The sequence below is a fragment of the Azolla caroliniana genome, unplaced genomic scaffold, assembly GCF_043228905.1.
Source record: "Azolla caroliniana isolate FFs.n. ecotype wild unplaced genomic scaffold, voAzoCaro1.0.p SCAF_1, whole genome shotgun sequence".
NCBI classification, from domain to species: domain Eukaryota; kingdom Viridiplantae; phylum Streptophyta; class Polypodiopsida; order Salviniales; family Salviniaceae; genus Azolla; species Azolla caroliniana.
This window is the reverse complement of record NW_028230436.1, coordinates 32,976,081-32,988,664: the sequence shown is the minus strand read 5'-3', so window position 1 is coordinate 32,988,664 and position 12,584 is coordinate 32,976,081. Positions and strand designations below refer to the sequence as shown.

Here is a 12,584-nt window from a genome sequence, read left to right as displayed (position 1 = left end):
ACAAGCTTTCCCATTTCTGCAGGCTTGATGAACGTGGAGAAGGAGTATAAGAAGGAAGGGAACTAGGATTGCGGACAGTCTTTCTTTCCGTCTTAACCCTGGGCCTAATCCAAAGGGCCATGAGATCTCTTCCTTGTGACTGAATCCATGGCGCCTATTTCACCAGGCCGACATCTGTTCTGATCCTTTCTGGACGACGGGGCTTAAAATATTTTTTCTCTCTGACGCAACAGAAAAAAGAAACTCCATCTTTTCCTTCTCTGTTGCGCCATGTTTTACGCCCTAAATTGTCTATGCAAGGTAGTATTTTTCCAGCATTCCAATGTTTTTCTTTCTTTTCTGCGGGGATTCCCCACAGGATTTCCTGTCTTCGTCGCCTGTTTGGTTTCTCCGTGATCTGGCAGGCTTTTCTGTATAGTCTTGGGTTAAAGTACTCCTTTCTTTGTCCTTGAGAAATGAAAGAAATGTTTTTACGGTGAAAATTAGAATATAACAATTAGATTAAATTTCCACTCTTATTACTTGTTGAATTGAGCAAATGAAGCAGCGCTCCTGTGGTTTCATGGCAAAGAGAATTTTGGGGCTCGCATTCATTGATGAAGTTAAGCAGCCTTTATCTGATTTCGTGACATCGAGTAATTAGAATGCAGTACCCTAAACAGGGGAATGCAGTAGCTGTACTCTCATTTCTATAACATACATGAAGATAAAGTAGCGCGGTTTTTATTATTAGAAATGGGTAATAATGAAATAAGAGTTTCCATAGCTTTCTGAGTTTTTGACGTAAAGAAGCTGTAAAGGATACGAGTTTTTTGTAACTGAAGGAAACTAGTAAAGACTAATTCTATATTATTGCTAGGCAGGTTAAAGACGAAGGCTTTGTTGGGTTTTTGTACGAGGAAAATCACTGAATCCCTGACATGGAAGACCTGCGCAACGGATAAAGTGCAAGTCACCCAGATCTTTATTGTGTTATTGCATTGCCAAGAACTAATTGGAATACGCATACGGAATGCATTTGTTAAAGATGTGTTATGTATATGTTGGTGCCTCTTGAGGTCCGTCAATGAAGGCAAAGAAAGATCGGACGGGGAAGGCTTACTGAAGTGGTCTTCACGTTGTAGGCTTAATCCGAATAACCCTTAATCCGCCTTCTTACACGCAGATGCAGAATTGGATTACTCAGAAGTAATCCCAATCGCGTTTTAACCATCGTTATGTGATAAGCAGGAATTGTTGTAAACACAATCTCTTTCTCTGTATTCTCCTCATTATCGTCTTTTTATAATTTCAATAATCAGAACTTTGGGCCACAGTTACATGTCATCTGTTTTCTTAAATTTCAGTTCAGAAAACCGTTATGGTGTCACAAAGCGTACTAGGTCGTAGATGTGCATCATAATGATGATGCCAACAAGCATTTTGTTCTGTTGAAAGACTCGAAAAAAGAGCAGATAGTGTAATACCTTTAACACTCGCATATTTTCCTTTACAGATATAATAGAAATCTGAGCAGAGGAGTGAAGTAACACAAGAAAATGCAGTATATATGGACCCACCCCTTCTATCATTTGCTCTCCTCAAATAATTTGATTCATCCTACTTACACTTTCTCACAATCATTTAAATGTACTTTTGTGCACTCTACTTGTAGAAGAAGGTAGCCAAATATCTTGTCCGTATGGAAGCTGAGACGTTTTTGGTGCTTGGCAATGGCAAGCGATCTGCACTAGTCCATTGTTCTAACTATGGAAATGTGAATGAAATCAGAAGTGTTATTAAATTAATTGTGCAATGTTTCTGTAAATGATACTCTTGTAATCCATTGTGCAAAGTTTCTGCTAATAATACTCTTTGGATGGGTTTGGAATGAAATCGAAGTGGGGTGTGTTGTGATCCTTGGAGGGACTTACCTGTATTTAATGCCAAGAAGCTGAAACCTAGTATATAACTATTCATGTTCCGATGGGATGCTTCCAATTATATTAGTCATCAGCATTTGCAATATTCACGTGTGATGTTTTCCTAGCCTTATCCCTTAGCAAAAGGCTCGTTTATAAGTCTGTCTTAGTATCCACAACTCTAAACTTCGACTTTGACGTGGGGAAAAATGAGATTTTGTTTATATGTAACCAGGAGAATCTCGTGAAAAAATGCATTATTACATGTCTCGTCTGAATTCTGTTGTGGTGAAATTCCATTCTCTGCATCTGATCATGTTTACTGTATAGTGTTGAAACGTTTCCAACATGGCATGAATAATAAGAAGCGAGCGAGTTGCACGGCATAATCAATCAAAGGATGTGCTACTAGAGTCCCCTATCTTTTGCTTGGATTATGTGTGTGTGTGTGTGTGTGTGTGTGTGTGTTGGGACTCGGGAGTAGGTGTTGTCTGTGTAACAAGCACACATCAGCAGCAGAGGTTTCCATAGTGTGAAAGCTGGTTCATTTGTCTGCATGGGCAAAGGAAGGGTAGTTTTGATGGTCCCCTGCGCTATAAAACAAACTAGATTGATGCTCCCGTAGCGACATGGAACTCACATTGGCCTGATTCTCGTGGTGACGGGGGTTAAAACTCATCAATAAACGAATAAATAGATATGGACGTGTGTGTACATGTATGACCACTGTGTTTGGATTATTTTAGATAGATCGACAGATAGATATAGATTCCTGAAGCAATGGAACGAGGAGGAGAAAAGGAGAATCTAAGTTTCTTTCTTCTTAGCGGCTGCTATCATTGTCTTTCATTGCCTCTTTGGTTATATCGACAGCAGAGTGGAAGCTGACAAAGCAAAAGCATAAAGCATAAAGCAAATGGACTGCTTTTCTTCGGGGAAGGAGAAGGGATGTGGGGTCTCTAAAATTGCACCAACACGGCAAAGAAGTAAGGGCTGAATGACTGATTGGACTCTCCCCTTCTCAAACGATTCCTTGAAAGAATGGTAATAATAGAGGCATAGATGGCACCGACCAAACTTAACTAACTTCGATCCAAATTATGCAATATGCAATGTTGAAATGCTTTTTATCGACGATACCCTAAATGGAGGCATATTTATATCAATGATATATACAAACTGCTCATTACTTGTCACAAATCCTTCAAGCACACTCCACTTAGCAACTAAACCCTAAAAATATACACACAACTAAACCCTAAGTCCATAGTTTTAATGTTTAAACGTCAACTGGTTACTGCTGTCCATGTTTTAGTGTTCCCTGATATTCTTGCTCTTTTTCCTTATTCATATATGCACTAGAAAGCATGGCCCTTACTGCCGTTGGGTGAGGTAAACTCCAAGGGTCTCTTCTTTGATTTGTGGACACAGTTTAGATAGGTTTGCAGTTGAGATTAGGCATACCTAGTCAATTACAACGTAAGGTTATTAGGCGGGAAGCTTATTAAAACATGGCATTGATAGGTTAGCTTCTATATGTAGAGCAGTAATTATGAATTATTAGCGGGCATAACTAGTTTCTTCAAGTTCTTTAATGCCTGCTGCTACTGTTATTTCCGAGCCATACAAAGCGAATAGTATTATCTTTTAAACTCTGTAGAAGTTCTTAGCCATGAGCTACTACCCTTTGCTACAAATGCATATTTAAGTTAGCATCACTGATGACAACTCTTTTTGAAAGGAGAACTTTTTATATCATACTTCTGGCACATATAATTACTTCTTTGGAAGGCTGCTGATAAAGTTTGGGAACTTCAAAAATGAAGGAGAATAGTAAAGAATGCATTCATTTAGTCTACTGGAGCAGCAATACATTCATCTAGTCTACCGGAGGAGTCCTGTCTGTGTCGGAAAACATGTCCAAATGCTTGATTATACCAGCTAGGTTGAATTGTATGTGCCCTTCTCCGTAAATTCTAAAACTCAGTTTTGTGCTCTTATTTTGCAGGCAATAACTGTACCAGTACTACACATCATTGGGTACAACTCTGGCATCATCCCATTCTCATACCGCACACTTAATGCTTGTTTTCGAGCAATCCTTTAGGTGACATGCATATGTATACTTGTTATGATTTGTTGTACAGTGTTAGGGCTAAATACATGAGTCACACCTCACAATTATATTATGTGGCCCCAAAATATTTTTCTTATCTGCGTACCAATGCTTCGTTCTCCAATTCTTTCTTAAATCGAATGAAAGAGTCGTGGAGTAAATTAGTTGTGGATAGTCAATAGTTTTATTTGGTGGTTTTTTGTAAGGTGTTGGGGCGGGGGGTGATGAAACAGTTGTATGGGACATGCAGCCATGTTTCTTTAGCACATTATCCGTTATTATGTTTAAAAAGCTCGTAAACGAAACCATATTGAGTAAACCTGTAATATTACATAATTAACGAACCCACTATCAATCCATCGATATGCGCAAATGTTCAATCTCGAATTTTCTTGATAACGTATTTTTACCATGCGAGATCGAGACATCCTATATGATGCCACCTGAAACGTTCGTTCATTCCATCTAGTTCTTAAATTGTTGTCCAATGCAATATTAAATCTTCTATGGAAAGTATCTGTCCAGACTACTATCAGGATTAATTATTAGCACAGACTATCAGCCATATTCAATTACTTTGATTGGAACTGGACTTTATAGGTGCTATTGTATCATCTTAATTTCATCTCACTCCACTGAGAAATTTATGTTGCATTATCTGATCTGCATATACATATACAGATGTATCTGTATATGTATGTATGACAACATATATGTAAAGAAAGGCATGTATCATTTCAATCAGAAACTAGTAGCAGGAACACGTACTACCAATATGTATGTGTAAGGTGATTGATTAGTTGATGTAGTTTCCACATACATAGCTGTATGAATTAAAAACAATTCTTCCATGGATGAAATTCAAGGTCAGGTGGAGGAGGAGCAGGAACCACATCATCAATGGTGGCACCGCCCACCGGACTACTGGGACCCGACCAGGAGAAAATGCTGGCTTTCCTGAGCCACTGGTGGATCTCCATCGGCACCATCGCCAGCCTCCTCCTGCAGATCCTGCTTCTCCTCACGGGCGGAACACGGAAATGGAACAGGACATGCCGCTTCATAGCTTGGAGCAGCTACAGCATGTCCGACTTCGTGGCCATCCTGGTGCTGGGGGGCCTCGCCCAAAACGCAGCCCTGAGTGGGAAGACCATCTACGCAGTGTGGGCGCCCATCCTCCTGCTTCATCTCGGCGCCCCTGATAACATCTCCGCATACGCCACCGAGGACTCCGAGCTCTGGCTCCGTCACGGCTTCACGGTTCTCCTCCAGATCGCGTCCGCCATGTACATCGTCGCGAGCTGTGTCACACCATGGCGCTATGCTGTCATTAGCTTCTGCCTCCTTGCCGCAGGAAGCATCAAATCCGCAGAGCGGACGCTGGCCCTCCACCACGCCTCCAAATCAGCGATCAAAGAATCGGCTCTCACCATCTTCGAGTTCATGCGGCTCGAGCCGTTTATCGCCCAGAAGATCAAAGACGAAGAACTGTCCAGGCGAAACGCTCATGCTGTGGATGTGGCCACAATACCACAACCTGACCATGACCACGAGGAATTCACCTACCATTACGTTCTCACCGGGGAGCATGAATGGCATCATAAGTTCCTCCATCTCTCCAATGTCTACAATGGCACCGAAGAAGAAGAAGACGAGCCGGGCTTCCAAGCTGTAAAGAAGACGCCTGAGCTTGTGACTCTCCATGATGTCTTGTCTTCCCCAGCCCTGAAACCCCATCACCATGTCGTCCTTATGTGCGTGGGCTTCTCTCTCTTCAAACTCTACCGCCGCCGCCTCGTGAGCCTCTACATGTACGAGTGGAGGCAGACCAAGAAGACTCTCCAATTCTTGGGTAGTCACAGGATCTTCCAGCCAGTGACGGACCTGGCATTCGTGCTCGATGTCGAGTTGAGGTTCATATTCGACAGTCTCTACACAAAGGCTGCGGGCACCGCCTTCACCAAGCTAGGCGTCGCCTTCCGTATCGTCACCACAATCTTCCTCATCGTATCGGGATTCTTTCTTCTCTCCCCCGCCATGAAGCTACATGAGCAAGACAAGCTTGTGAAAGAGGCAAAGAGCATAACATTCTTGCTACTGGCAACGGCTTTTACCGTCGAGGTATATCAGCTCATTCGCCTGGCATTGTCAGACTGGACAAAAGTGTGGTTGGCCTGCATATACATCCGCGTGCAGAAGGACATATCCCGGCAAACCGATTCCTACCGGAATTGTGGGTTTAAGATAGCGATGCAGAATTGGGTGGCCGTGGGCATTCTGGAGATGATCAGGGTGAGGAATTCTTTTGCAAGGCACAAGTATTGGAACAACAGGATAGGTCAATATGCCATGAGAGGAAAGAGTCATGTCGAGAAGGACCCTATTTATAATTGCCGGCACAGAGAATTCAGTATCAACAACATGCTATCCAATCTATGGCAGAACTTGATTCTACATTCCGGATTCGGGAAGTGGATTCTGCAGGGTCGGCCACGTCTGTTTGGGTTGCTAATTCAGCCTCAGTACGAGTACGACCCTCGAACCCTCGATGATTTCAAGCACTTGGTGCTGTCGAGGGTCTTAGATTCATGTAAGAGTTGGCCTAAGTTGCATGTGATGACGCTCTCGACCCATCGCATCGAGCAACTCCGTGACCGATTCGGTAAACGTGAGGATATTACACATGAGAAGTGCTTCTCAGCCGCGTTGGGGGGCACCACATACACAGACCTGGAGAACCTCCTAGTAAATTGGCATGTGGCCACTTGTATCTGCGAGCTGCTTGATAATCCTGTCACACAAAATGGCAGTAGTAGCGTGAAGGCGCCTCGCCACCCAAGCTTATCCGATGGTTTTCCGGAGTCAAGAGTAGATGATGATGATGATGGCACAGACAACTCTAACAGTGGGAGGCCACCGGCCGGACTGGCGACGGAGAATCTAAATGATAGTGACTATATTATGTCATACCGGCACGACGTAGTCGCCCACAACAGCTCGGGACAAAATTCTTACAGGAATGTGGGGGAACAAGAGGATGTGTCATCGAGAAGCTGCAGGGGTATGGATTGTGATGAAGATCAAGATAGACGGGTACTACAGGATTCATCGGACCATTGGGGCAACCAAATGCCTGGCGAGCAGCAGGAAGAGGCGGTATTCAAAGATACGCCGCCGCCGCCGCCGCCGCCACTGGCGGTATTAGTTGGGATGAGTAAGCTTCTGTCGCGGTACATGGCGTACTTGCTGGTACACAAGATGGAGTTACTGCCATGCCAGCCAGACATCGCCAGGAAGCTGGCGATGGACACTCAGAGAGCTCTGTTGCACGAGGCGACGTGTAGGACGTGGGACAGGGCGCACATCGCCGTGATGGTGCAGGCGGTACGGCAGGATCAGAGCGCGGCGGCGGTGCCGTACCGGCTGCGCGCAGGGACGCTGGCGGCGAGTGAGCTACTGGACATCCGGGACGCGGGGGAGAGGTGGGGGCTCATCCTGGAGATCTGGGTGGAGATCCTCGTCTCCGCCGCCGCCGCCAACAAATCGGCGGAGCATCTCCAGCAGCTCACCATGGGCGGCGAGCTCCTCACCAACGTCTGGGTCCTCCTCGGCCACCTAGGCGCCGGGGAAAAATAATCATATTATTATTTTACCATTACTGCAATTCTAACTATCCATACTACTACTACCACTACTACTAGGGACAGACTGAATGCCGCCGGTGAGTCAGCGTGTCCCCGGTCGTCGGAACACGTGACCCGATACTTCACCGTTCCGATCACGACTAGGTTTATGTCGGTCGAGAGTGTGTCCGCTCAAGCCAAGCATTGGGAGGCTATATATTATTGGCAATGTGTAAGTTTTATGTAATAGATTGGAGTGGGATGATGACCCTAATCATATAAAGGGCCATGCCGGTTGTCATGGGTGAAAAACTATGTTGCTACCGGCGAAGAATTAGTATCTAGCCTCATTGGAGATGATCTTTTTCGATCTACGCGCTATGTTTTTTGCTCTTACATAATCATAAAAATAGCCATGTCCATCACATAGTATGTATATGATTAGTCTCATGTGTGTGTTTACTAAAAATGATCAACTCTACTAAAATAGCCATGTTTGGTTTTAATGGGTCCTAGTGTATTGATGTTTGATGTGTATTGAACCATGTCAAATGCGTTTGAGCTTCATTGTTGGTGGAATAAGGAATAAGAAAAAGGCACGTGGTGTGTGGTTTTAGCCTATCAGTTCAAACTACATACTTTAGTATATCCCTTAATCCAACTTTTCATTCCACGCATTGCGCAGTGCTTTGCCCATAAGATATTGGGTTACAACATGCTTCAACTGCGCATGCATTTACATGGTTTTGTGCAATTGAATGTACAAGTTCAACAATCTTCATGTTGTCTCAATATTTTACTAGTTTGTGCATGCTTTCGTCCTATTCGTTATACATGCAACCGTTTTACGTATGTACATTGTGATGTTGCTCACCTCACTCTTGTCATATTCACATACATTTTTGCATGCAATAAATGTGGAAGGTTCAAGATCTCAATTGACTTATGTTTCAAAAGGGTTTTGTTTTATGTCTTAAAAATTTTATGGGATTACAAGTTGTGCTTTCCCGAATAGAATACTTGCCATAAGCTTGTATTAGCATATCATCATGCACATGGTATTTATTGCGTTGTAGTCTAGGTCAATTTATATTACAATTGAGTTCTCATATAAGAAAATGCAAATAGCATTCGAGGAATTTTATAATTCTAGTTACCATAATTTAGAACCCGTGATACAATTAAGTATATAGTTACATGATATTACTATGGCGTAAAACTATCCTAGTGTAGTGTGGAGTCATCATAATTTTCTTCCCATCGAGATCATACAATATAGCACAATTTACCATATTTTAACAAATTGAGATGTTGTTGCTATTAAATATTGTGACTTCGTCTATTACACACGAACCCTTTCATGTATGAATTTGAAGCTTTTTCATCATTTGAAAGCTTCAAGTATTGAAAGCCAAACTCCCTTTTGTTTCATCATTCCTGTGTAAATTACTATAACAAGTCAGGTGGTCACTACTTAGTTGTTCTAAAAGTGTAGCACAGCTAGTGGGTGTTCTTCTAAGTATAAAAAGTAAGCAGTACAATATTCACAATATATGTTATGGTTGGTTAGGAATGAGTTCATGTTCTACTTTGGCATCATTTTTAAACGTCCCCACCTTCCTTAAAATCTTTGCAATGACCTATAAGCCCTTTATAATGAAGTGGGAGAATGGAGGACCTTCCTCTGATATTGTAAAGCTAAGAAACTAAGAAAAGATTATGAACACATTGAAATCGCCTTGAAAGAACATCGGCTTCCTCCTAGGTGAAACATTTGCGATATCATTTCAACACTGTCTGTCAATGTTAGAATACACCAATCTTAATTTGTCAGCCAAATAAATTTCCAAGAATTTCAAACATATGTGTGGGTTATAAAAGAGCCAAAGTGGATTCGATTAAAATGGATTGTTTCTTCTATATAAAGTAGCTCAATGGGTTGCGTGTTGCACTGAAAAGGGAGACGTATGGTGAACTCTAATTTGGTAATACCTTTTTCTCTTGGATTAGATTGGTGGAAGATGGTAGGGCACGAGGAACAAGATCCCCTTCCTAAGGTGAAGTTATGTAGCCCACAATATGAAAGTGTAAAGCCCAAAACTCCTTCTCAATGAGATGACATCAGTTGCGACTCGCGAGATTGATGTCCATGCACATGTTGGCTCATCAATGTATTCAACGTAGTGACATACATGTGTGTGTGTATGTGGATGAGAAAAAATACATAAATCTACAAAAATCAAGCGTTGTTATCATTCTACTTCTTATAAAGGTAGATTCCTCGAGTAAAAGGCATGATGAAAAGAAAGAAGAAGGAGAAAAAGCTAAGTATTTGCTTGTTTGTTTAACCTTTTGATTGCATCCACAAAAGAGTGTAACTATTCTTCGTGGATGGGGGGATCAAATTTCCTATGTGGCTGAATAATGAGGAAATGAATGATTGTTCCGAGAAAGAGAGAATCTGCCGGTTCTTTTCTTTTCTTTTCTTCCCGGCCGTTTATTCAGAGAATGGATTGATATGTTGCCCTTCGAGAATAACGTCAAGGTAATATACATATGAGAGATACAAGCACTATATTCCATACTAAATAAAACCAAAATTGTTTTATCTAGCAAGTTCAAAAGTCTTTTCATCGAGCATATCTAATGTTGCCAATTTGGCAAGCGCTCGATGAATTCGGATAAAAATATGGAGGGCCCATAAGCATGGCACTTTTCGTTGCCGGTGGATGTTTTTGGTGTGGCTTCTTATGGATGACAAGGTTGGGGTAGGAAACTCTCTGTGACAATTCGAACGGTGGTCCAGATGCTACAATGCCTCACTTGAGCTCGTTTGAACAACACCAACTTCTAATTATGGCACGTTGCTCATGTTCCATTTGTGATAACAATCTACATTTCTACTATCGAGGCACAAACATACATTTGCGTTTGACAAAGCAAATGAAATGATACTCGCTATGTGACAAGGATTTGATGATATCCTTACGTTTATCGGTGGTTTTCGAAGAGGCCAACGTATGTAAGAAAGTTAATCCACATTATGCGAAGCGTGGATGGGATCATGAGGTGTGTGTCGAAGGCCGGCCCACGCGGGTGAACAACAAAGGGTCCGCGGTTTTTGCCAACGTATGTAAGAAAGTTAATCCACATTATGCGAAGCGTGGATGGGATCATGAGGTGTGTGTCGAAGGCCGGCCCACGCGGGTGAACAACAAAGGGTCCGCGGTTTTTGCCAACGTATGTAAGAAAGTTAATCCACATTATGCGAAGCGTGGATGGGATCATGAGGTGTGTGTCGAAGGCCGGCCCACGCGGGTGAACAACAAAGGGTCCGCGGTTTTTGCCAACGTATGTAAGAAAGTTAATCCACATTATGCGAAGCGTGGATGGGATCATGAGGTGTGTGTCGAAGGCCGGCCCACGCGGGTGAACAACAAAGGGTCCGCGGTTTTTGCCAATGCTTTCTTTAGGGTTTTTGTTTAGGGCTCTTGCCCCTCATTATCTTTTTGGCAATGCTTCAATTCGTGTAATTCTCAAATTTGTCCCCTAAGCAGGACACCCGAAACCCTAACAACAAAGAGTCTGTCCCTGTAGAGAACCAAAAAACCCCTTCTTTCTGTTTATTATGCACCCCCTCAAGACGGAGGAGCAAACAGAAGAAGACGACGATGAAGAAAGAAGAATTGAGATGCTGATAACACTGCTCCACCTCCTGTTCTACCTTGGGCCTTTTCCAAAGGGCCATGAGATCTCCTCTTTATGTGACAGAATCCATGGCGCCTATTTCACCAGGCCAACATCTGTTCTGATCCTTTCTGGACAATGGGGCTTCAAACACTTCCTTTCTGACGCTGCAGGGAAAAGATACATCGTCTTATCCCTCTCTGCTGTGCCGTGTGTTACGCCCTAAATTATCCACGCAAGTTATCTCAGAATTTAATGCTCATCTTGTGGAACCAAGAAGTAATTCTCATATTTTCTTTGGCAAACGGGAAGTTAAAAAAGTGTCTGTTTTTCTCAAAGCGCTAATGTTTTTCTGAGAATTAGAGAGTAGGTCTCAAACTGCACTATAAACGGTGAAGGGAGTCATATTTGTAATGTGTTATTGCCTTGCCAAGAACTCATTGGATTACGTTTACAGAATACATTTGTAACACATGTATTATGTTCACGTTGATGTCTCTTGAGATCCGTTTAAGAAAGGCGAAGAAAGAAGGAACAAAGGAGGCGTACTGAAGGGAATCTCATGTTCTCTTATTCGAGGTTTCATCTGAAATTCCCTTAATCCGCCTCCTTACATGAAGATAATCAAATGGGATACACAGAAGCAGGTGCACTAGTCTTTCGACTATTTTCCTGAGATGAATGAAATAGTTTTAAACATATTTTCGCTTTTTCTGTCTCAATCTCAGTCTCTCCCCATCCGTTTCGTGTTTACGTTTTCTATTATCGAATATTTTTCCACGCTTTATTTCCAATCACTTATTACATTTGCACAGGAAAACTCCGAGTGGTTGGATTTTTTTTCTTAGATTGTCTGCGCACTAGGCTGTACTAAGTCGTAATGGTGATGGTGTTTGATCCTTGTAGAATTGGCTCTTCACCAAAAAACAGGATATTTTGGTTTTGCAATGCGCTCACACCGTTTAACTGTGAAGTCCATTTTACTGGTACACATGGAAAGCGAGAAATTGGAAGATACCAGCGATGGAACAGAATATAATCCCCTAGGTTGATCTAGTCTATGCGCTATACACTCCTGAAATAATTTGACTCAGCCGACCTAAACTTCCTTGAAATCATTCAAATCTAATCGTAAATACTTCCTTCGAAAGAAGTTTATGGTGTTTAGGTGAGATATTTTGGTGCTTTATGAGATATATCCACGGCAATGCAACTGAATCGTATATGCTGTCTGAATGTGATTCTTGCATGGATATT

At 42.4% G+C, this 12,584-nt stretch overlaps 1 protein-coding gene and 1 long non-coding RNA gene across 2 annotated transcripts; both read left to right on the top strand.

Annotated features, from left to right (window-relative positions):
• The first annotated feature begins 3,109 nt into the window (after window positions 1-3,109).
• On the top strand, window positions 3,110-4,068 carry LOC147869881 (uncharacterized). Its single transcript, XR_015531459.1, has 2 exons — window positions 3,110-3,293; window positions 3,910-4,068. It is a non-coding gene; the product is annotated as an uncharacterized LOC147869881 (long non-coding RNA).
• Window positions 4,069-4,853: 785 nt separating this feature from the next.
• LOC147869880 (uncharacterized) lies at window positions 4,854-8,010 on the top strand. Its single transcript, XM_087334284.1, has one exon. The coding sequence runs from the start codon at window positions 4,918-4,920 to the stop codon at window positions 7,651-7,653; it is 2,736 nt and encodes a 911-aa protein (XP_087190410.1). The 5' UTR covers window positions 4,854-4,917; the 3' UTR covers window positions 7,654-8,010.
• Window positions 8,011-12,584: the final 4,574 nt, after the last annotated feature.

Coding starts and splice junctions, on each gene's coding strand:
- LOC147869880 (XM_087334284.1), top strand. CDS start 4,918: ATGGTGGCACCGCCCACCGGACTACTGGGACCCGACCAGGAGAAAATG.